Source organism: Zootoca vivipara, chromosome 16, assembly GCF_965207765.1.
Source record: "Zootoca vivipara chromosome 16, rZooViv2.hap1.1, whole genome shotgun sequence".
Taxonomy (NCBI): domain Eukaryota; kingdom Metazoa; phylum Chordata; class Lepidosauria; order Squamata; family Lacertidae; genus Zootoca; species Zootoca vivipara.
In genome coordinates, this window is record NC_142599.1 from 455,866 (window position 1) to 479,810 (window position 23,945).

The 23,945-nt window shown below is 50.5% G+C and overlaps 2 protein-coding genes across 4 annotated transcripts; one reads left to right on the forward strand and one right to left on the reverse strand.

The window, feature by feature from the left end:
* The first annotated feature begins 231 nt into the window (after nt 1-231).
* Nucleotides 232-4,598, forward strand: SRRD (SRR1 domain containing). Its single transcript, XM_088659876.1, has 7 exons — nt 232-523; nt 1,585-1,620; nt 1,790-2,061; nt 2,142-2,240; nt 2,435-2,586; nt 3,078-3,123; nt 3,843-4,598. Exons 1-7 carry the CDS (start codon nt 247-249, stop codon nt 4,029-4,031), a joined length of 1,071 nt encoding a protein of 356 aa, XP_088516002.1. The 5' UTR covers nt 232-246; the 3' UTR covers nt 4,032-4,598.
* On the reverse strand, nt 4,560-23,386 carry TFIP11 (tuftelin interacting protein 11). 3 transcript variants are annotated; one of them, XM_035097723.3, is made up of 14 exons: nt 23,312-23,381; nt 22,213-22,281; nt 18,226-18,444; nt 17,810-17,966; nt 17,272-17,428; nt 16,165-16,292; nt 15,413-15,565; nt 13,721-14,236; nt 12,408-12,514; nt 10,472-10,640; nt 8,651-8,894; nt 7,483-7,625; nt 6,404-6,569; nt 4,560-5,478 (listed from the first exon to the last, which is right to left on the reverse strand). In XM_035097723.3, exons 3-14 carry the CDS (start codon nt 18,429-18,431, stop codon nt 5,123-5,125), a joined length of 2,502 nt encoding a protein of 833 aa, XP_034953614.2. In that variant the 5' UTR covers nt 18,432-18,444; nt 22,213-22,281; nt 23,312-23,381; the 3' UTR covers nt 4,560-5,122. The 3 variants fall into 3 exon arrangements, with proteins under 3 accessions (XP_034953614.2, XP_088515999.1, XP_034953615.2); XM_088659873.1 differs by having other exon boundaries at nt 23,034-23,339; XM_035097724.3 differs by lacking the exon at nt 22,213-22,281 and having other exon boundaries at nt 23,312-23,386.
* Nucleotides 23,387-23,945: the final 559 nt, after the last annotated feature.

The following is a 23,945-nucleotide window of genomic DNA, read 5'->3' on the forward strand; positions in this document are numbered from 1 at the left end:
ACGGGGTCGGGGGAGAAAGGGAATGAATGGGCGGGTTTGGGGAAGGAGAGGACCAAAGAGAGGCGGGCCCGCTAGCACCAAAGGCGCCCTCAGAGACACTCCAAGGGTTGCCTCTGCAACCCTGAGGGCTTTCCCCGCAGAGCCCGGATGCCTCTGCTCTGGCTCCAACTCTGAGCCCTCCCAGCCCAATATATTGTGCACTGTTCGTTGCGGAGTCGTGGTCGTAGCGTCTCTCGTGCCCCGCATATGGCGGCTCCCGAGCGGGTGAGGGTAACGGAAGTGGTGTGTCTGTCGCGCGCCTTTCCTCTATGGTCTCTACGGGTGCCGCGGAGGGACCCTCCTGGTGGAATTGCGCTCGCCCCTGGCTTTGCATGGAGCGCTGCCGAGCGGGCGAAGCCTGGGACGCCCCGGGAGGGAGCAGGAGGCGGCGGCGCCTGCGGCGGAGACAGGAACGGGGCGGCGGGGAGGCCGAGAGCCCCGAGGACGCGGGAGAAAGGCAGAGGCGGCGGCTGCGGGAGGCGTGGTGAGGGGCGGGGGCAGAGGAGAAGGGCAGCCTCGTGGGCCGCCGGGAGGCTTCTGGGGGAGGCGATTAGCCCTAAAGCAGAAACCCTTCTTGGGAGAGCGGGGACGTTTTTAAGTCGGGGGGGGGGGCGCATTGCGTCGTGGACGAGCTTTCGGGGGCCACATGCTAGGAGCGGGCGGGGCCAGTGGGCGTGACTTGTGACTTTCTGCATTCCAGCCAGTCTGAGATCCCAGCAGGAGGGCAACCGGGGCATTTTCGCCCTTAGGAGAGGGGGCAGGAGAAGGTGCGGCCCCGGCCTGCCAAGAGGGCCACATGCAGCTTCCAGGTGGGCCTGAGGTTTCCCCTGGGCAAGGGCAGACTACCTCTGAATGCCCAGCTGCTGCAGGGCAAATCCCAAGGAAAATGTGCCGCATTCCTGCTCTGCTTCTGAGCTTCCCAGAGGCTCATAGCTGTGAAGTATCTGACTGGCTGCTGTTGGAAATGGCGCCTTGGTCTGTCGGTCTTCGTGGATCTGCTTTCCTCAGATGTTTTGGACTACAATTCACATTATCCTCAGGATAATTCCCATTATCCTCTTTATTGTCTTTCCATCACCTGTAGCATCACAGCTGTGATAGCTGCAGCTGATGGGAACTGTAGTCCAAACCAGCTGCAGAAAAGGTTGGCAAAGGATGCCACACGGCAAACTGTGATCTGTTCTAAGTTACAGTAGAAATATATATAAATAAAATAAAAAATTGTCCAGTAGCAACTTAAGACTTCTATGTTACATGTGGGTTGGCAATTTGGCTGCAGTTGGCCAACAGGGAACCCTGTGTATGCTCAAGGATGCTGCCCCCTTATTACTTCACATATCCACTTGGCATTTAAATCAGGTTCTGGGATTAAATCCTGATAAGTCTCTGCTACTATCCTCAAAACCATCATAAAGAGGATTACTGGATCAGACCAAGGGTCCAACTTGTCCAGCCTGCTGATCCCACAAGATCCTTCCAGCCCTAAATCCCACCTTCCGTAAAATAACATCTTCCTCTTCTCCCTGCCTTTCTGTGACAGTTCAGAACTGCAGAGCTCAGAATTCTGGGATTCAAGCCTCGGTAAGTCTTGCGTCTCAAGAGAGACCTTGGATTTTTATTTTGTACCTACAGCTCTGGATTTGTGCCTGTTTGTAAGCAAATCTATCCAGGGGTGAAGGTGGTGGGGAGGCAAGATGCAGCCATGGCTGAAGTGGCATTAGTCTATATTCCACCCTCTTTCCTTGCTCAGGAACCATCTTAAAATCCCTCCCCAAGCACCCGGCAGCAGGGAAGGGGGCAACCAGGCCTTCCGTGGAGAAAGCCCTCTCTGCCTTTGAGAAGCTGCAGCTCACACCACCAGCTGAGTCAATTCTTGAGCCCAGCTTGCAGCTGCAGGAGGAGCCCAGCTGCAGCAGAGCCCAGGGCTTGCAGTGTGTGTGTTATGGCATTGGGAAGTTCTCCTCTTGCATCCAAGCGCGATACCAGCTGGCCTTCCTCCTGCTGCTGCTTGAGAAGCTGAAGGTGAGGGTCACAGTTGTGGCAGACTTGGGAGCAGAGCTAGCCAGAAGCACCCAGGCAACATTCCCTCTCTCCCCTTGCAGATCCCTGAAGATATGTGTTACATATTTGACCCTGTCTTTTCCACGCTGGAAATCAAAGTCCTTGCCCGTCTTGGGCTCACGGTGCTCCTGGAGAACGAGGTGAGCTCCAGGGAGAGAGGAGCACAAACTCAGGGAGAAACGTGTCCAGAGATCAGAACACACAGCTGAGGACTGTGGCCTTTCTCAAAATGATTGATACCCAAAGTTCACAGCTGTTTAACTCTTTTAGTTCTTGTGGGGTGGGGGATGGTTGCAGTTTTGGAGGATAACACCCCACTCTTCCTTGCACCCAGGAGGGAAAACGCTGCATCCACAATCCTACCATCTTCTACATGGTCCACTGTGGAAAAGCTCTCTATAACAACCTGCTCTGGAGCAACTGGTCCATAGAGGCCCTTTCCAAAACGGTCATCATAGGGAACAGCTTCAAGGGCATTGAAGACAGGTAGGGGGCCCTTCTGCATCACCCAGCCCAAGAGCAGGCAGGGCTGGGCCTCTTTGCTGCTGCTGCTCTGGATCTCCCAGTGTCTATACAAGAACAGATTTGGCATTTTCCACTTGTTTTCCCCAGAAAATCTGGGTTTTGAAAATTTTAACTCCTTTTTGCAGTGATTTCCTAATAATTTTTGCAAGTACGGTAGTCTCTGAAGGCATTTAACCACAGAATGGGAAAGGCTTTGCTCTGCCTCCAGTTGGAGGGAGGGATGCTTCTCCCCACCAGAGGGAGAGCGCTCTTATGCTCTGAACTGGCTTGCAAGTTTCCCACAGGCATGTGGCTGGTCCATGTGGGAACAGGATGCTGGATTAGATGAGCTTTTGGCCAGACCCAGCAAACCCTTTGGGTGTTCTTAGCTTAGCAGCACCCTCTGCTTAGTAGGCAGTGGTGTTGCCTTTTATTGCAACTGCCAATGGTTTTCTAATGCCCTTTGCTTCTAGGGTGCTGAGCAGGATATTCCAAAAGGACTACAGTTACATTGCAAAGGTACGGCTTTGTTGCTTGAATAACAGCGACTGTTCACCATCCAGCAGAAGCCCTTAATGTGTCAGCTCCTAACGGGGGAACAGGATCCACGCTTGTCAGTTCTTCTCCCTTATTCCCGCTTGGCTGTGTTCTAAGCAGCTTTGCTTTTGCTGGGTTCCAAGAGTGTGTTCCAAGAGCTGAGCACCCAGCTTCAAAGGCAATTCTCTTTACAAGCTAACTTCCTCATAAACAAGCTGAAACTGCCCTTCTATCAAGCCCCACTCAGTGGAAAACAGGCATCTGGTAGGTCAGGGAGCAGCAGAGCTCTTGCACAAGAGTGGAGCTGCTCTGGAACCGGCAGAAACGGAACCTGCTGGGTTGCTTGGGTAGCCTTTGATGTGAGTGGGCTTTGGAATTGGCACATCCATTTTAGTCTTATTGGGCACTGTAAAACTTAAGCATGTCACACAAATACTGAGATCAGTGGTTAAGATAGGTAATGGAAAAGCTAAGGACCTGTCACCCTTCACCTTTCCACCCTGGAGGGAGATGTCAGGTGCTGACAACAGCCATAGGGGATGAATTCTGAGGAGTCAAAATATCTGCTGCAGGGGCTTTCATAAATGTGGCAATAGCTAGCAGTGGATCTGAGCCTGTTGCTCTCCTCCCTTCTCAAGGGCCAGTTCAGTAGCCGAGTCGCCCCCATTAACTGCCTCTTTGCTGTGCTTGACCATTTCCAGGTTTTAATAGCAACAGATGAAGAAGCCCTTCCTTCTCACCCTCGGTACTTGGACATATTTAACGACACCTCTGTCCACTGCTTTCCGCTGGAGAAACTGAGGGACCTTCCCCCAGAGATCTGGAAGCTCCAGGAGCCGCCAGTTTACCCAGATGAGGATCAGCCAGAGATCATCAGAAACAAGAAATGAAATTGTTCCCATTCCAGAGACTATGGCCTGGAGGTGCAGGGCCGGGTCTGGGTTTCCTTCTTTGGAGAGGGGCTTGAGTTACTTCTGGTGTTGCAAAGAGTTCATGTTCATGTCAAGCTACTCGCCCCCCCCCACCCACCCACCCTAAAGCAGAAGATTAGCCACACTGTCTATTTGTGTGTGGCTCTAGTCTATAGCATTTCCATGGGACAAACAAGACATGCACAGCATGCACAAGGTGCCAAAGCTCTCCTTGTGTCTCTCGCTTGCTCACTGAGCGGCAGAGCTTGGGAGGATCAATGGGGCAAACCCAAGCATCTGCTTCTGGGCTTCACCACCATCTCTGTTCAACTCTGGTCCGGTACCTCCTATGAGAGTTCCCTCATGGGATGGAAAAGGGGGCAGAGATCGGGTGGTGCTAGGCAAGCTGCCCAGTAGGGAGAGAGCCATTCATACTCCTTGCTGCTGCTGCTGCTGCTTCATGATTAATGCAGCAACTTTTCAGAAAACCAAACTTCTCCACAAACCTTGTATTTCCAATAATGTTTTTAATTAAAAGCAACACACACTGAACTTTTGTGGTCATTTCTTATTGCCATAGTTATCTCCTCCCCTGTTCTGACTCCCCCTGTTCAACAATGTGAGCAAGCCCCGACTGCTGCCAGGTCAAACTGCACCAACAGTGCTGTGATCTCACACTTGGAACTACTGTCTCACTCTGGCTGCTGCATCTCAAAACAGCTCTTAAGGGGGGGGGGGAAACGTTGACATTTTGATTCTGTCTCAGGGCTTCAGCATTTTCTAGATGCACTGATTGGAAGCTCAGGTGCACTAAAGCTGAGGGGCTTCCAATCAGATTTAGTGGTTGTGGTACTTGGCCCCCAGCCCCAGATACAGGTGGGCTAGACACCTCTTGGTATGCACTGGTCTTCCTGCAGCCTGGCAGGAGAGTTTGAGAATAGCCCTCAACCCCCCCACACACTGGGGCAGATCCCACTCAGGGACTGCCTTCCTGCACCTCCCGGTCCCCAGTGAATGAGGCAAGGCAACCCGCATGGCAGTGCTGTGCCCCGAGTCCCAGCACCTTGTCCTCACTTTGCCATGTCTATGAGGCTCTGCAGGGAGGTGGGGACCCAGGTCTTCTCCCCCTGCACAAAGACCACACCCCGGTCAATGTAGATGACGATGCGGCCAAATGTGTAGAGCTGCTTCCCTTCATGCCGTTTTCCAATGACTGGCATGAAGACGATGTTGTGCTCCTCTGCCTTGGTCTGGATGAGGTCCTTGAAGTTCATGGGCACGGAGCCTGCAGCCATGCCGATCCCACGCTGTGCCATGTTCTCAGCCTCCCGGCGCTCCTGCATCGCCTCGTACTGGAAGTCCTTCCGGCGTTCTGTGTGTGTGAGGTAGGCAATGTTCTCACGGGCCCCGGGTTGCATGTAGCCACCTGCCAGAGGAGTAAAGGGAGAGAGATGATATGGCAGCTGGCAAAATTTTGCAGCGCCCTCCTAGCACGCAGCCAGAGCCCAAGGGAAGAGGGTGCCATGGGTCACACAGCCTGCGAGGCTGCCACAATGAGCTCTCCCAGCTGGAAAGGTGGAGTGAGGGGACGAAAAGCAGAAGAGGAGCCCTCAGCTGGATCAGGCCCAAGTGGGCCCATCTGGTCCAGCATCCTGTGTTCTCGGTGGCCAATCAGATGCTCGAGTGGGAAACCCGCAAGGAGAACCCATGCACAAGAGCCCTCTCCCTCCTGTAGCTTCTAGCAACTGGTATTCAGAAGCATCACTGACTCTGATGGGGGAAACTGAGCACAGACATCCTGGCTGGTAGCCTTTGATAACCCTTTCCTCCTCCATGAACCTGCCTAATCCTCCTTGAAAGCCATCCAAGTTGGGGGAGATCAGGGCCTCCTGGGGAGCAAATTCCATAGTTTAATAAACTATACACTCTCAGTGCAGCCCCTGTTTCTTCTCCCACTGTTTGCTGATTTTGAGGAGGTAAGGAATTGCAGACCTTCTGAAATGGGGGCAACGAGCAAGAGAACCAACTGCTCTGGAGAGCTGGAAAGGAGTACAGTATAAGAAAGATGGTGAGCTCATAGGGCAGAAACATGGTGTGTCTCTTCAGAAGGACGATTCAGTGGGATTTACTCATGAGTAAGTGTGCAAAGCAAGGGTAGCCCAAACAGTGATCTCTAAATGTGGACAACCACCCTCCCCCATGGCCGCTTGAGGCTGGTGACAATCGTGGCCCTTCTACAGGGTTCTTCAGCCTCAGTCTCTTCCATTTCCCTCCTATATGAAAAGGGACACTATTGTTTTGAGTGATTGTTTCCAATGCGACATTTGTGTTGGCAACCATCACTCACGCACCGACACTGGAAGAAACCGCTCTGTTCATGATGTCCAGAGCCTCGTTGAATTTTTCCTTGATGGAGGGATGGGCCAGCACCTGGTCAGAGAACATCGACTTCCAGCCCAGGTACCACTTGGTGATCTCTTCGTAATTGGGGTTGTTGCTGAGCCAGGAGCACAACACCTGCAGGAGGAGGAGGAGGAGGGTCAGCAGCAGCGAGGCCACAAACACCCCACCCCACCCAAGATCAGGGGCTCAAGGCTTCACTTGGGCTGCAGACGGGACAGGCTCACGAGGAAGCAGCGTCTGGTGCATTTCTGATCCAGGGACAAGAATTTCAAGGGAAAACCAGAAGCCACCCAACTTCCAAAGGAGAGGGCAGCACAGCCAAGCCCCTGCTGAAGTCTGGCAGTTCACGTGGAACTGTAAAGGGGGCCGCTGCTCAAAAGGGGGGGAAAACAAGTTCCAGCAACACCAGTCCACTGCTGCTAGCAGAGAGCAGAGGAGCCAGCAAACCAATTAGGTCCAGAGAGATCAGGTGAGCAGGAAGGGAAAGGGAGGAAAGATGGCACAAGACGTTTCTTGTCAACTGTCCCTTGACAAAGATAATCATGTGGTGATTAATGATAACTAAGCTGTAAATCTTGGTTATCACATCTCTCTACTCCTCTACTCTGGATTGTATATGCATGAAGGTGATGGCTGCCTGGTGAAAGACCCAGTGTGAGAGGCAAGGAAAGGAAGACCTCCCAGGGTGGGAGGCTGGGAGAGGAAAGGGAAGCTCCCAGGCCCCTTCTGTGTGAGACATGGGTGAAGAGCTGCCTTTAAGAGAGGACTTCGCTTCTTCTTGTTGTTCCAAAAACAGTCATAATAGTTTTTTTTGTGGCAAACAGATAAATCAGGTGAGCCTGCAAGCTGCAGGGCTCCAATCTATTTCAGCAGGGGCATCGGGGGCAGGGTGGGGATTCCTTACTGCTTATTCCCTGCAGCTGCCCTTAAGCAAAAGTGGAACTGAAGGGAAGTTCACAAAACCCAACGCTGCTGTTTGTGGTAACCTCAGGGCTGAACCCAGCCGGACACTGCTGGAGTCACACACCTGCAACCACTTGGGGAAGAAGTGCTTCTCCAGGATCCCCACCAGGCTAGAGACGGAGATCATCCCTTCCCAGTCCATCACCCAGAAGAAGGAATCCATGTGCTGCTGGTGGGGGTTGATCATCAGCTCATTCAGACACAAGCCTGTGGAGGAAAGTGGAGATGACAGCAACCTTAGACCAGCTCAGCCTAGAGAGCAGAGGGGCTTCTTCACGTGCACACACCCCACCCCCACCCCCAAATTATTGATGTTCTCCCCTCAGGGAAACCAGCAAAGCTGCAACCAAGATAAACGTTGAAACAACTTTCTCTAGTGAGGATCCCAAAAGCTCTTCCAACTGCTGAAGTCCCTGTTCTTTCCTCACTTGGATACACTTCCCCCTGAGCTCTGCCACGGATCATCAGCTGGACCAGCCTTCCCCAGCCAAGCACTTTCCGTCTACCCCACTAGAGTACAATTGTGGTGACTGAGGACAATGGGAAGTGCCAGGTTGGAGGTGGCTGGCCTAGATTCCTACAGTGGAGAAAACATTGTGCTGATCTATGTTATGCTGCCTCCAACCCCAAACATTTTCTGCCCCCAAGAGCAGCCCAAATGGGGAGAAGGGGATGGAGTATAGCTGGCAGCTGCAAAGCATCAACTCTGCACGGAACTCAGCAAGACAGCAAGCCAATAGGAAAGGTGTTCCAGAGCCAAAATCAGCTCCGGAGGCTGCTACCTGCCTGACCCCACTGTCTACCCTGCCTCAAACCGACACCCTGCCAGCCAAACAAACAAACAAACAAACCCAAATCACTGGATCAGGAAAAATTATTGTGAGTTTAAGCCATGTGCAAACTCTGCATGCCTGTGCTTTGGTCTCTGCCCCTCTTGCATGTGCTTCTGTGGGACAGTCCTGCTTCCTTAACCCCAGAAGGGTTTCTTGAGAGGCAGGGCACCCATTATGCATGTGAGAAGGTCCAGGTTCAACCCGTCTCCGCCTCCAGGCAGGACAGGAAATGTGCCTTGCCTGAAATCCCGGAGAGCCAGTCACTGTGTGTGCAGGCAATGCGGAGCTAAATGGACCCGTGGTCTGTTTTAGAAGAAGGCTGCTTCCTGCAAGGCCTCCAACCCCAGTCGCCCGCCTCCTGCTCTGCTGCAAAGGCAGCCCTGGGGGGGACCAACTCACCCAGCTTGGGCACAATGTTCTTGATCATGAAGGCCTCCCAGGATCCTGGTGTGAAGACCTCCTTCCAGGGCTGCAGGATCAGCTTGGCCGAGGAGTCGCTGGGGTGCCATTTCTGGAGGGCGTTGGACAGCTTGTTGCGGATGGGCGAGTAGAGCGGTTCAAGCCGGGTGTGCATGAAGGGCAGCCAGGGGTGGATCCACGAGTGGATGGGGACCGTGTCTGTCAGGGGGTTCCAGCTTTCCACCTTGACGCAAGAGTAGCGGTAAGCATCACAGAACGCCCAGAGGCATTAACTTACTGCCTTTCTATCCCACTTTTTTCTCCAAGGAGCTCAAGGTGGCATATGTAGTTCTTTCCTCCCTCATTTAATCCTTCACAACAACTCTGTGAGGTAGGCAGACTGAGAGGCAGTGATTGGTCCAAGGTCACCCAGGGAGCTTTGCAGCCATATAGGGATTGGAACCTGGGTCTCCCAGGTTCTAGTCTGTTCCTCTAACCCAGGGGTAGGCAACCTAAGGCCTGGGGGCTGGATCCGGCCCAATCGCCTTCTTAATCCAGCCCGTGGATGGTCCAGGGATCAGCATGTTTTTACATGAGTAGAGTGTGTCCTTTTATTTAAAATGCATCTCTGGGTTATTTGTGGGGCCTGCCTGGTGTTTTTACATGAGTAGAATGTGTGCTTTTATTTAAAACTAGTTGGCCCGGCCACACGTTGCTGTGGCTCATCCCTGTGACTCCCCCCACCCCGTCCCGAACCATGAGCCATCCCGACCCCGTCCTGCCCCCACCCCCAACGCAGGCGACACCCCTCCCTCTGTTGTCCCCAGGGAGTGAGTGTGCCCCCTCAGCATCTCCACACCCTGTTCGCCGCCCGGTGGTGGGAGGTGTGGAGCGGCGAGGGCCAGTCTCCCTCCCGGGCTGTCTTTCGCCCTCCGTTTCCGCCCTCCATCTGTTCATTCCCCCTAATACGCGTGTTCTGTAAAATCCCATCCCATACTAACCCTGACTCCCCCACCCACGCGTGTTCTGTAAAATTCCTGCACCCAGAGGCGGTGAGGGGCGGCCTGCCTCCGATGGCGCGGCGGGGTTCGGCCTGTCTCTGCCGTCAGCAGGGCCTGCTTTGCCTGTGGCTGGCGGTTAGGCTGACGTCAGAATCAGGCCCCCAGCAGTCTGTGCAGTCTGAGGTATGTTGTAAGTAAAGCAGTCAATAGATGGCGCTGTGTTGAGGTTCCCCCCCAAAAAAATAACCTTTACCTGACACAGGTGTGTCATCTGCCTACGCAAAGTGCATATAAACACTCACATATTGGCATGTGACGTTGTCTCCAAATTTGAACTCAATCGGTCCAGCAGTTTCGGAGAAAAGTCCGGACACACAAACATGCCCTTTTTACATTTATATATATATATAAGATGCATCTCTGGGTTATTTGTGGGGCATAGGAATTAATTCATTTACTTATTTTTCTCAAAATATAGTCCGGCCCACCACATGGTCTGAGGGACAGTGGACTGGCCCACGGCTGAAAAAGGTTGCTGACCCCTGCTCTAACCTCTACACCAGGCATCCCCAAACTGCAGCCCTCCAGATGTTTTGGCCTACAACTCCCATGATCCCTAGCTAAGAGGACCAGTGGTCAGGGATGATGGGAATTGCAGTCCAAAACATCTGGAGGGCCGAAGTTTGGGGATGCCTGCTCTACACCATGCTTCCGTCGGAACAAGGGCTTTCTGATTAAGCCTCCTGCCCCGCGCAACAAGCCCTGCTGAAGCTTCAACACCCACTGCGCCTGAGAGCAGCCCCAAGAGCCCCTCATCTACCTCTTTCTGCAACTTGGGGCAGATCAGCTGGTCCAGAATGTTGTCTAGGATCCAAACAGGAATGATGTGCCCCCAGCTGTCTAGGAAGTCCACCATCGGGATGCAGTTCCGGGGCTGCCACTGTGCTACCACGTTCCGCACGTACGGCATCCAAGTCTCCCACATCAACCTGAAGGATTAAAAATCTAAAATTGAGCGGTGCCAGGGGCAGATACAAACCACCCGCTTTGCTTCTTCAGTAGGAACTAGGGGTGCTTTAAGAGATTTCCTTGATGGACAGTGCAAATGCAGCTACTGCGCCTTCAAAACCTCTTTTCCCAGCTTCTCTCTCGGGCTTAGGGAAAGTCTGAAATCTCTCTCATGAGGTACACATGCCTGAGCAAGTGGAACAAACTCAAGGGTACATAGGCAGCAAAATGCGTTTCCACGTCATCGGCTTTTGGATTTCAAGCCTATGCGTTACTACAATATAGCCAGAGAAAGGAGGGGCATGGGCTGCACCAAAGCTTTCGCTGGACTCCCAACTCCCATCAGACCCAGCCTGCAAGGCTGACGTCAAGGATGAAGTAGGTTGTTGCCTATGCTGTGGTCACCTTCAGGTTAGATTGCTGCAATGCGTGATGTGTGTAGCTGCCTTTGAAGACAATTTGGAAACTGCAGCTGGTGCAGAAATCAACAGCCATCTTATTGACCAGCACAGTAAAAATTCAGTAAAAATTGGAATTTTTAAGAAGATGCAGGGGGAGAAACTATAATATAAGGATCCACAAAAGGGGGAGAAGGAAGTCCAAAGGGATAAGTTTATTGTTTTGCTTTTCTTTTTAACTGATGCTTATAAAATTTGAAAAATTCTGAAATAAAATTTTATTGACCAGTGCAGGGGTAGTCTGAACCACATAATACCACTTCTGGCACAACTGGCTTGCAATTCACTTCTGAGTGCAATTCAAGGCGCTGGCTTTGACCTATGAAACCTTTCGTGGCTCAGGACCCCAATAACTCAAGCACCGCCTCCCCCCCTCCTGCATGAACCAACCTGCACCCTGTGTTAGTCACCCGAGGCCCTTCTCCATGTGTTTCCTCTGAGGGAGGCAGGAAGGGTTTCATTCTCAGTGGTAGCTCCCCAATTATAGAATTGTCTCCCCAGGGAGGCACACCTGGCACCATCACTACAGGCAGCCCCCAAGTTGCATGGGGGTTGGGTTCCGGGTCATTGTGTGCTTGTAGGAAACTGTGTGTAACTGAAACACCCTTTTCCGCCGCCGCCGCCCCCCCTCCACCCTGCCCTGTTAGTGACATCTTTTATAATATTTTTGGGTCACTTCCAGATTTGGCACTGGACAACATAGTGGGAGTTGCCTGTATCTACAGTATTTTTAAGTGCCAGGCAAAAAACACTTTTTTTCCATCAGGCCTTCAGCTAGGGTTGCCAGACTCAATAGAGGACGGGACTTCTGTGCCTTTAATTGCCCTGCTCTCTTTTGAGTCTGGAAACCTTAAAGAGAAACCAGCAGACCCTTTGCTTGGAAATTAAAGAAAGGGTCTGCTGGTTTCTCTTTAAAGTTTCCAGACTCAATAGAGAGCGGGGCAATTAAAGGCACAGAAGTCCTGCCCTCTATTGAGTCTGGCAACCCTACCTTCAGCCTTTGATTTGGAGGGTTTTTATATATGTGGCCTGCTTCAATGCCTTTTTATAATTAAGAATGCATGTTGGCTTTAATTTATGTGCTCCCTTTTTTGTAAGCCATTTTGAGTTCCTTTTTGTATCTATAAAAAAGCAACTAACAAGTGCAATGTATAATTATTATTAGCAAAATAATCTCCGCAACATTAAAGAAGAAAGGGGATTAGCAGCCACGCCTGTTTGACCAGCACAGGGCTCCTCCTCCCTTGGAGAGAAACTTCCCTGCCAAACCTGCACAGGCGCTGCATTCACCTGTGAAAAGCATCCGAGGCGAGGTCCTGCCCACCGTGGGACAGCAACTGGTCGTTTTCCAGCAAGCTCTTCCACTTGGCTAGGATATCAGTGCCATACATGTGATCCTGGAGAGGAGAGGAGAGGAGAGGAGAGGAGAGGAGAGGCAGTGTGTTAGGTGCACAAGGCAACTGAGAGTCAACCTAAAAAGGGGGAAGTCCTATTTGGAGCAAGGGAACAGCTCTTTCCCCAAGGCTGGCATGGCTTATTGGATTTATTCGGAAGGCTTTCTATTTGGAAGGCATTCTTCCTCACCCTGGATGCTTTTGGGGTGTGATGGCCAGAGTGTAGGACTCTTGGCTAGGGAGATGCACTTACAAAGTTCACAGGGTGACCATGCGCCAGTCACTCTCTCTCAGCCTGGCCTACCTCACAGGGTTGTTGTGAGCAGCGACATAGCTAGGGGACAGGGTGAGCCACCCATGGGAGCAGGGCACGCTGCGTGGAGCCTCTCCGCAGCCTCCCCCTCAGCTGTAGGGAGGCTGAGGGAGAGGCAGTGGGCAGACACAAGCCCCCCACATTTCAGGCAGCGCCGAGCCTGCAGGCACTCAAGCCACCATGTCACTCCCAGGAAAGAAGTGTGGCTCAGGCACGCTGCAGGCCTCATGGTAAGTGCAGGCCCCTGCGATGCGCCCAGTGCCAGCCACATTTCTTTACGTTTGTTGACTGAGCTAAAAGGTTTAGTGAACCCAATAATAATAATAATAATTTATACCCCGCCCATCTGGCTGGGTTTCCCCAGCCACTCTGGGCGGCTTCCAACAAAAGAATAAAATGATCGATTAAAGATTAAAAGCCTCCCTAAACAGGGCTGCCTTCAGATGTCTTCTAAAAATCTGGTAGCTGTTTTTCTCTTTGACATCTGATGGGAAGGCGTTCCACAGGGCGGGCGCCACTACCAAGAAGGCCCTCTGCCTGGTTCCCTGCAACTTGGCTTATTTATTTTTTATATTAAAAAAACTCGTATTTTTGTCATTTTGTCACCCCCCCCCCCAGTGATGACACCCGGGGCAGACTGCACCCACCACACACCCCTTCCTCTGCCACTGGTTGTGAGGATAAAAAGAATAAATTGTTTACACTCCCCTGCTAAACTCCTTGGAGGGAGAGCAAGGAAAAAGTCATTAAGAAACCCTTTAGAGGCAGAAGGACAATTGGGGTTTGGGAAACTGAGCTTGGCCAGCAAATGTGGGTGTTTGGCCACCCAATTGGCATGGCCCTTTTGCTGCTCTTGGCCTCTGAGAGCTGCTCTTCCCCCCCCCCCCCCGGCCCACCTTCAGAGGGTCCCAGTTTTTGAAGTAGTCCTTGACGAGAGGGAAGACAATGGCCACAGCCAGGTCGACACGGTCGGACATCCGATACTCTTCGTAGTATTTGTCCTGGAGGGTCTCAAAGATCCTGGCGCACTCAGGCAGGGTCAGCGGGTCCTTGCAGTTGGGCTGCATCCGCCTCTCACACTCCTCCACCAGCTCCAGGACCTCGCTGAGGTTGCGCGTGTCTGCCTCCTCCTGCTCCAGGACCTCCGCCATCTTGTCGATCTCATGGGTCAGGTTGACCACCATGTCCCTCTCGTACTGCAGCTGCCGGTCATTCTGGATGATCTCCTGCTCCGTCAAGTCAATGAGGAGCTGCAGGTTGTGCTCCAGTTCGGGCAGACTGAAGGCCTGCGCCTTGGAGTCCTTGCCCAGCGGTGGAGGCAGCTGGGGGTTGTCATCAGGGATGTTGTGCTTCTGGCTGATCTGGCTGTAGCTGTAATAGACTTTCTGCTCCCGGCCGGTCATGTCAATCACCTTCCAAAGAAGCAAACAGAAAAACCCCAACAAGTTACAAGGCCACTTTCAACCAACAGCAAGTGCTGCTTTGTGGTGTCCTGGTGGGCAGAATCTATACAAAGGGGGTCAAACAATACTTTTCAGAGGGCCAATTTGGGCTGCTGAAGCAGTAGGCAACCTTTCAAAGTCCAGTCAATTCAAATTCGAAAGCTTGCATATTCCAGATGCAAACCTAAGTTTGGTCCACTGCAAAATTACTTTGCATCTTCAAATGGCCCAACACTTTTTGCCATTTGCAGTGATGGGACTGTGTGCAGGCTCCAAGGGAATGGTTCACAAGGGTCAGGGCATGTCTCCGCACCCCCACTAACCCCAGTGTGACCTTGGCTCCACCACTGCCCTCTTCTCCTGGGAAACCCAAGGGCTGACCACCATTTATTCCAGAGGACAGGGTGAGGACTTAGCCCTAGGGCTCATGAGCCAACATTAAAGTTAACCACAGACACCCAATGCCAAGCGGCCATTTTTAAGAGCTGTACTTCTGTATGTCAAGGATTTGGGCTTCTAGGAAGCACGTGGGCTCTTGACTTTTCTTTCCAGTTTAAATCAAGCCAGGCAATTGTTCCAGAATGCAGCAGAGCTCTCTGTTGCTCTTCAAGCATTACATACCATACAAAAGCAGGCTTGGACTTGCCAGCATGAAAGGGCACAAGAGCTAACAGGCCAGAATAAGTTACGCCAGTCATCGGCTTAAAACCGATGGAGGAATATTAAGGGAAAAGAACTCTTGAACCTGGGAGAAAAGCTTCCCTGGCTCATCATCTTCTGTATTTCCCTAAGCAGAGGGACCTGTTACAAGACAGTCAAAGCTCCCCCTAGCTGAGGACAAAGGTCAGAGAACGAGCCAGGAGGAGAGCGCTCTGGGTAGTTACTAGCCAACTAGCCAGGACGGCTCTGCTTCCACTGTCAGAGGCAGCCACGCTCCCAAAGACCAGTTTCTGGAAACTGCAGGAGGAGCAAGGGCTCTCATGCTTGGACCCTGCTTGTGGGTTTCCCACATGCAGCTGGTTGGCCACTGTGAGAAGAGGATGAACTACATGGGCCCCCCTTGGCCTTATCCAGCAGGCTCTTCCCAAGTTTTTCTGACCTTAAGCCTGAAACCTGCCCCACCTTCCTTTGGACAATCAGCCTCACCTTCACTTGTGCCAGCTCCTTCTGAGGTGCCGACAGTTGCTTCCCAGCCCGGCCTTTGGCTTTCAGTTCCTCCACAGTCTTGTAGGTGTACTTTGGCTTCTTCTTGCCCCCACCTGGGTCCTTCCGCCACTGGCTGAGCTCCTTTTGGAACTCCTGGGATGAAAGAAGAGATGGGAGAAGTGCAAGATGGAGGAGGAAACACTCCACTGGGGACTGCAGAGCACCAAACCCTTTCCTTGGCCTGGGGCTGAGCAGGGAATATTGCCAGTGGACTATGTCCAGGGGGGGGGGTTCACTCTTTTAAAGGTCTGCGCCAACAGGCACCAACCAACCCTAGCCCTAGTCCACAATATGGTCTTCTACAGGACATGCCTGAAAACAAAAAGCAAGGCTTTAACTCTCTCGGTCCTACCAGTTGCTAACATAAGTGATTATGTGTACAGAAATGAACTGCGAATCCAGGTTCCAAGAACTCCGTTTAAATGTTTCCCAAGGGAAGAAAGAATCACAGAATTGCAGAGTTGGAAGGGACCCAAGGCATCATCTAATCCAACCCTCTGCAATGCAGGAATCACAGCTGCTCTCAGACACAGAGCCAGATACAACAGTCAAATGCAGAAGGCAGTTTTCGTTAGGACGTAAACACCATTGTAAGAAACCACCACATTTCTTCCACACAGGTCCCAAAATGTGGAAATGAGAATTGGGAGGGGGGGAGATGAGGAGAGGGACGGCTTGGGGTGGGGGAATACCTCCTCTGCCTCTTCGTCTGAGTCAACAACAGGGAAGTCCTGCAAGGACTGTGTGGTTCGCTCAGAGCCATACGCCCCTATGGCTGCCTTGCCTTTCCTCTGCTTAGCTTCAATAGGGTTGATGATACCTAGAAAAATTCACAGCTGTTAGTGAAGTGAATATAAGAACACAGAACGATCAGAGCTGCCTGGAGAGCATACCTGCCAAGTCTCCCGCTGAAAAATGCAGGATCAGCAGTGGCGCGGCACTGGGAGTTGCGTAGAAGCAACTTCTGGGGCTGCTCCGCCCATGTGTGGGCACCGGAAATCGGGCAGAGAGGCACCGGAAGTTGCTTCTACACATGCCCGGCAGCTATCTTGGTGGTTGCTGCATGGCGGTGGCCATCTTGGTGACGGCAGCTGCCATGCGGCCAGCACCAAGATGACCGCCAAGCATGCGTAGAAGTGACTTCCGGTGCCGCTCTGCCCGATTTCCGGTGCCCACACATGGGCGGAGCGGCACCCAAAATGGAGGCTCCCTGGCAGGTAGGAAATCTGAGATTTTTCTCCATTTGGGAGAACAGCGGGAAACGGATTAAAATCCGGGGGTTTCCCACGAAAAACGGGATAGTTTGCAGCTAAGCTGGAGAGGGAGGCAAAATAGCACAGCAGCAGCTCTACTCTTCCCTGTGCTTGAGCCCAGGTTTGCTCTTCTATTTTCAGAAAGCCTGCCCCAATAGATTTCCCCACCCATATCAAAAAGAGCTGATGGGGTTGCATCTCTTGGTCTTAAAGGGCCAGGTAGTTAACTAGCCCTGTGGCACTCTGGGAAAGGAGTGCTGCTGTTCATCCTGGATCTGTTAACCAGAATCTTTGCAAGTAGCCACTGTTGAATGCCTTCCAGATGTGTTAACTACAAGTCCCATCAGCCTCTGCCAGCACAACCGAAGGTCAGGTTGGGCAAGGCTGGTTTACAACTTCTGTGCCGGTTTTACAGACAGATCAAAATTAACTGATAGGCTGATTCTGCTTGAAGGAGAAAGAAAGGCAGATACCAACTTGGTTTTTGTTTTCCTGTGGTCTTCTTAAAAGCCTGTACAACAAATCAAGTGGGGTGCTGGGCCATACCTTGAGCATTCTTTCCAAGGCCCCTTCCAGGCACGTAGCCCATTTTTTGAAGAAGTTTCTGCCCAATTCCTTTTGTATGCCTCTCCCAGCTACCAAAGTCCATAAAAGATTTGGTTCCTCCTATGAAGCCCTTCTGGCTTGGTTTGAAATTGCCACCCTGTTAAAACACAAAGATGAAATAAATATCATAGTTCGTGGGTAGGCAAAATAAGCCCCAATCCCCCCCAAAATATAGTCTGGCCCCCCACAAGGTCTGAGGGACAGTGGACCGGCCCCCTGCTGGAAAAGGTTGCTGACCCCTGTCCGAGTTCATCCAGTGCCTGACTGTATTGACAGCTGTATTACTAAAGCACTGGTGTGTCTCAGTCCAGACATCTATTTGGGGTGTTTATAGTTGAGACTGTGCACATTCCACACCAACAAAATCCAGATTGTGTGGTTCATCCTGTTGTCGTTAGTGCTTCCTGAGGTTCTTTAAGACACTCCAGAACTACAATTAAAATGCAGTGATTTATGGCCCAATTAACTAAGAACTCACTGTCTTTAACTTCTTTGGCAGAAACTCTTTGGGGGGGATTTCTTCCAGCTTCAGAGGCTTCTCATCCTCATCGGAATCTTCATCTGTTATCTCATCAGCTGCTGGCTTCTTCAGCCCAGCACTGATAAAGTTAACAGGCGCCGAGTAATCTTTAGACCTGGGTTAAGAAAAAATACATTTATTCACAGATGTTTCTGTAGTTTTAAAAAATGCATTTAGACATGAGATAGCTCTTCCCCGATTAAATTCACTGTTGAATGATATCTATGCTATTGTCAAGTTAATATTGCATAATCAGAAGCTGACATATACTATCAAGGGAGGTGTTAATCAAGGGTTTGGAAATGGGTGCAGAACTTTTGAGAACAGCCTCACTAATCACAACATTCCTGATCACTTCCTTGGGGGACCAGTACCGTTTGCCCCCAAAGCTGGGCCTCTCATCATCAGAATCGTGCTCAGCCCACATGCCATAGGTGGCCTCCTCCTTGGTCTGCCAGTGGCGCTGCCGGTTGGGGTTGAACTCATTCTGAAGGTCCCAGTCGGTGATCTCAAATTTCTCCATCTCCACATCGTCATCAGCAGCAGCGTCATTTTTGCCGTACAAATGGGACAGCGACATGATGGAAACTGGCCTAGGTATGGGGAGAGGAAGCAGAAGATGAAGAAATAGCCCAGGAAGCTCCCTGTGCACACTCCCAATCTCCTCAACCTGCTCCCTGACCTAGCTCTCTCCCTCTGACCTTTCCTTTCCCCACCTCATGTGTAAGGTTGTGGCACCTGTCGCTTCTCCCAACCCTCTCTCCTGATTTCGGACAGATTGGTGGGAATAGCAAAACCCAGTCACGTATGTGTGAAACTTAGACAAAACAAACTTCAGTAGAAGCTGCCACCATCCATTCTCCCCCACACTTGCACCTGGGAAGAGAGACCGAAAGCGAAATCTCTCTGCCTTTTACTAGGCTGAAAGGCTCTTAGTCTCTTCTTATGAAGCAGACAGGAATCCAACCGGTTTGGTTTTCCTTAACTCAAACCCAGGCCCACTCTCTTGTGCAGCCTACGGAAGGATTAACTTCCAAAAGGTATATTGTCAGACCCTGGCCCACTATTACTGTGGCACCAACAGGACTCAAACAAGCGGTAAGCGACCAAATGGCTTAAAGGGACTAGATTGGTTCCTCCACCCTCAACAAAGCACATAAGACCCAACGGCATTCCTTTTCCAGGATTTAAAATATAAAACAAGACAGCTTAAAATATTGGTGCACATTTCTTAGGAAGATTACAATCATAGAAAATAATAACAAAAGCATAGTTGCTCTATGTCAGTAGATCATAGTTGCAACTATGGCAGGGTTAGCAAAGTGCAAAGTTCTGTTCCTGGAGGTTCCATATTTATCCCAAAATACCCCACAAGGGGTTCCGGAATTAAACCAATGAAAATATTACATTAGCTGTCACCAATGATGTTAGGTGTGAGGCATAACTCTCAGCTGTCCAAAGTTGGGTACCTTAATTGGGTATTGGAATGTCTCCAATACTCCCCTAGTCTTCCCAGCCTAATTGATGGAAAGCAGACCTTCAGGTGAAAAGAGATTTCTTGATCTATTGTCCATCCTCCCATCACATGCCACAGCCCGGCCATTCAAATGTAAATCAGTGAAATGGATAAAACTTGGGCCTCTTTTCAGGACCAGAGACAATTAACACATTCTCTACAGACAGCTACCATACTGGAGGGAGTAGAGAAGGCACAGGCTGGTGTTTAAAAGCCAGGTCTGCATTGCTCTCTCCCAACATGCATTGCTACAGAACCAAGGAACGAAAATTGTCTATTCTACAATTCCTATTCTGTAATTCCCATACCGTTTATCATGTGATCCCCTGCCCATGTGATGCCCCTCATCTCCCAAAATACTGTCTTCTGGCACACACACAAACTACCTTCAGAAAACTACTTCATAAAACTTAGGGGAATGCTGGGTGAAATCCCATGGACAGAAATACTAAAAAGGAAGAGAGTTCATGATGGTTAGGAGTTTGTTAAAAGGGAGATATTAAAAGCACAACTTCAGGCAATACCAATGAGACAGAAACATGGAAGGTGCCTAAAGAAGCCGGGGTGGCTATCTAAAGAACTTTTAACTGAGTTAAGATTTAAAAGGGATATGTACCAAAAAAGGAAAAAGGGGAAAACCACCAGAGAGGAATTCAAACAAATAGCCAGCACGTGTAGAGACAAAGTCAGAAAAGCTAAAGCACAGAATGAACTCGGGCTTGCTAGAGAGGTTAAAAGCAACAAAAAGGGCTTTTATGGGTATGTCCATAGCAAAAGGAAGAACAAGGAAACAGTGGGGTCACTTAGAGAAGAAGATGGTGAAATGCGAACAGGGGGTAGAGAAAGGGCAGAACTCCTCAATACCTTATTTGCCTCAGTCTTCTCCAAGAAAGAAAACAATGCCCAACCTGAAGAATATGGAGCAGATGATTCAGCAGGGGAAACACAGCCCAGAATAAGTAAGGAGGTAATACAAGAATACTTTGCTAGTTTAGATGTATTCAAGCCTCCAGGGCCAGTTGAACTACATCCAAGAGTATTAAAAGAACTGGCAGAGGTGATTTCAGAACCACTGGCAGTAATCTTTGAGAATTCCTGGAGAACAGGTGAAGTTCCAGCAGACCGGAGGAGGGCAAATGTTGTCCCTATTTTCAAAAAGGGGGAAAGAGAGGACCCAAACAATTACCGCCCAGTCAGCATGACATCAATACCAGGAAAGATTCTAGAGCAGATCATTAAGCAAACAGTCTGTGAGCACCTAGAAAGAAACTCTGTGATCACTAAAAGTCAGAATGGGTTTCTCAAAAATAGGTCATGCCAGACTAATCTGATCTCATTTTTGACAGAATTACAAGCCTGGTAGATGAAGGGAACGCTGTGGATATAGCCTTTTTTGATTTCAGCAAGGCCTTTGACAAGGTGCCCCATTATATTCTTGTAAAGAAGCTGGTAAAATGCGGGCTAGACAATGCTACCATTCAGTGGATTTGTAACTGGCTGACTGACCGAACCCAAAGGGTGCTCATCAATGGCTCCTCTTCATCCTGGAGAGAAGTGACTAGTGGGGTGCCAGAGGGTTTTGTCTTGGGCCCAGTCTTATTCAACATCTTTATCAATGACTTGGATGGTGAACTTGAGGGCATCCTGAGCAAGTTTGCAGATGACACCAAATTGGGAGGGGTGGCTAACACCCCAGAGGACAGGATCACACTTCAAAATGACCTTAACAGATTAGACAACTGGGCCAAAGCAAACAAGATGAATTTTAACAAGGAGAAATGTAAGGTACTACACTTGGGCAAAAAAATGAAAGGCACAAATACAGGATGGGTGACACCTGGCTTGAGAGCAGTACATGTGAAAAGGACCTAGGAGTCTTGGTAGACCACAGACTTGACATGAGTCAGCAGTGTGATGCAGCAGCTAAAAAAGCCAATGCAATTCTGGGCTGCATCGATAGGAGCATAGCATTTAGATCAAGGGAAGTAATAGTACCACTGTATTCTGCTCTGGTCAGACCTCACCTGGAGTACTGTGTCCAGTTCTGGGCACCACAGTTCAAGAAGGATTTGGACAAGCTGGAACATGTCCAGAGGAGGGCAACCAAAATGGTCAAAGGCCTGGAAACAATGCCTTATGAGGAACGGCTTAGGGAGCTGGGTATGTTTAGCCTGGAGAAGAGAAGGTTAAGGGGTGATATGATAGCCATGTTCAAATATATTAAAGATGTCTTATAGAGGAGGGGGAAGAGGATGTTTTCTGCTGCTCCAGAGAAGCGAACACGGAGCAATGGATTCAAACTACAAGAAAGAAGTTTCCACCTCAACATTAGGAAGAACTTCCTGACAGTAAGAGCTGTTCAACAGTGGAATTTGCTGCCAATAAGTGTGGTGGAGTCTCCTTCTTTGGAGGTCTTTAAGCGGAGGCCTGACAGCCATATGTCAGGAATGCTTTGATGGTGTTTCCTGCTTGGCAGGGGGTTGGACTGGATGGCCCTTGTGGTCTCTTCCAACTCTATGATTCTACCTTGCCTCTACCCCAGCTTCCTCTACAATCTTAACCTTTGCTGCTGCCACTCTCCCTCCTGTTTAGTCCTACAATTACCCCAATATAAAATGATTAAAGGTATATTTGCCTCCCCAATTTTGGGAGTTTTTAATTAAGAGAAAAGATTAGCAAGAGGTATGACAAGATACGAGTAAGTGAATAGAGGCTCTTCTCCCTCTCTTGGCACATGACATTGGGGTTAAGACGAGGGCCTGGGAGCTCAGGGTTTGAATCCCCCAACTAGCCATAAAGCTCACTGGGTGATCTTGGGGGAGTCACTGCCGCATCCGAAGCTTACCTCACAGGGCTGTTGTGGGGACCCAGGAGGGGGAGAATCAGCTTGAGCTCTTGAGAGGAAAGGTGGTGTCTAAATGCAACAAAGAAATATAATAATGATGACAAGTGAGGTGAGCGTTGGAAGATTTGGGACAGACCCAAGGAAGTGCATTGTTAAGTGACAGAACTCCCTCCCGTAGGAGGCAGCGGTGGCCATTAACTCGCATGGCCTCCGGAGAGGACTGGGGAAACTCACAAAGAGTGATAGGGCTAGCAATGGTGACCAGGCAGGTTCTTATCATATGTGCTGGTCTTGTAGTAGGGTTGAAGCTTCGTGGGAAACAATATAGAATGACTTGAAAAAGATGTTTACAATAACAAACTTGTAAAAACAACAACCAGAAGCCTTCTTTTGGGAATTATAGGGACAGAACTACACAAACCCAAACTGCTGAGACTACAGCGGCAAGAATGTTACTTGCCCAAAAATGGAAAGAAGAAATCCCAGCAAAAGAAGAATGGATACAAAAACCAATCGGGGGAAAAGAAATCAAAATAATAAACTTTTATAAAATAATAGAATTGGTTTATTGAATATTTACAAACAAACTAAACAGATAAGAACATTGGCAGGATTACTGTAATATCCTGCAGTTTTAAAAGAGTATGTATTTAAAGTAGATGAATAAATGAGTAAATTAGTTTGGAATATGCAGAAAATATTAAAAATAAATTTAAGGAAACGCAGAAAGAGGGGGAAGGAAGTCGAGTTTTGAAATGTTAAAATGATTGTAAAATTATTGAAATGTATAAAACTGGAAATCAATAAAAGGGGATGGCGACCCGGGAGAGTGGCTCTTCCGCTCGGCTCTCCCATGGCGAGCGCCTGGCTGGTCCCCGGAAACATAGCATGCCGGCCTCATCCGGCTGCTGCGAGGCTCTCCTCCAGGAGCCCGGGGCCACAGCTGAACCTTCACGACCAGGGGCAGTCGGCCTCCCTCCGCAGCACCACCGGGGGCGGGCGGCGCTCCTCGGAGTCTGCGGCAGACTACCCGGGACTCCTCGGGAGGGGCTGCGCCTGGCGGGCCCCTTCCGCTCCGGGCCACCCCAACCTCACTCACCGGCTCGCCCGCCTCTCGCCCTAGGCCTGGGAAAAGGGACGCGCATGCGCAACCGGACGCTTCCGCCGGAACCAGGAACCATAGAGGCGGAAGGAAGGGCGCCGGGAGGGAAAAGGCCTCTCCTTCCCGCAGACTCGGTGGTCCCGGCGGAGGACGGAGTCCTCTCGGAAAGAAAGTGGGGGATAGAGGAGCCCCTGACCATGGGCAGAATGCCCTTCCTTCCAGGGCATTGGGCTGCCAAGGCAGACTGTGTGTGCCCCGCCCGCTACCCAATTCGGAGGCCGCTTTTGTTTGGTTTTTGGCGGCGAGACCTTTGCAGACTCCCATTCACACGTGGCGCCGGCAGCACGCGGGTCCCAGAGGCGTGTCCGGGAGGGAAGTCTTTGCCAAAGCAGGCAAGGCTCCAGCTGAAGGAGCAGACAAGCGGCCCCCGAACCCTCCACCGAGCCCCTTGTTTTGTGGGCTTTTTATGCTTCTTACTTGCCTGGCTTGTGGGTTTAGAATACTGTAACTTATAAATGAGCCAGTAGATTTTGGTTTATTTGGCCAAGTTTATAATCCTCCTTTCAACAACACTTTTTAGATTTTTCTTTTTCCAATCAAGAGGTATATAAATTTTATGAAATAAACACCA

What these genes read in the sequence shown, in the direction of transcription:
- TFIP11 (XM_088659873.1), bottom strand. Translation starts at nt 23,113, where the DNA reads ATGAGGCCGGCATGCTATGTTTCCGGGGACCAGCCAGGCGCTCGCCAT. An exon ending in TGCCAAAGAAGTTAAAGACA is followed by an intron (nt 17,429 to 17,809) that starts GTGAGTTCTTAG and finishes GTGTTTTAACAG; the next exon opens with GGTGGCAATTTCAAACCAAG. An exon ending in GAACATTGTGCCCAAGCTGG is followed by an intron (nt 7,626 to 8,650) that starts GTGAGTTGGTCC and finishes TTTCCTCCACAG; the next exon opens with GCTTGTGTCTGAATGAGCTG.
- SRRD (XM_088659876.1), top strand. Translation starts at nt 247, where the DNA reads ATGGCGGCTCCCGAGCGGGTGAGGGTAACGGAAGTGGTGTGTCTGTCG. An exon ending in CGGCGGCTGCGGGAGGCGTG is followed by an intron (nt 524 to 1,584) that starts GTGAGGGGCGGG and finishes GTGACAGTTCAG; the next exon opens with AACTGCAGAGCTCAGAATTC. An exon ending in TTCAAGGGCATTGAAGACAG is followed by an intron (nt 2,587 to 3,077) that starts GTAGGGGGCCCT and finishes CTTTGCTTCTAG; the next exon opens with GGTGCTGAGCAGGATATTCC.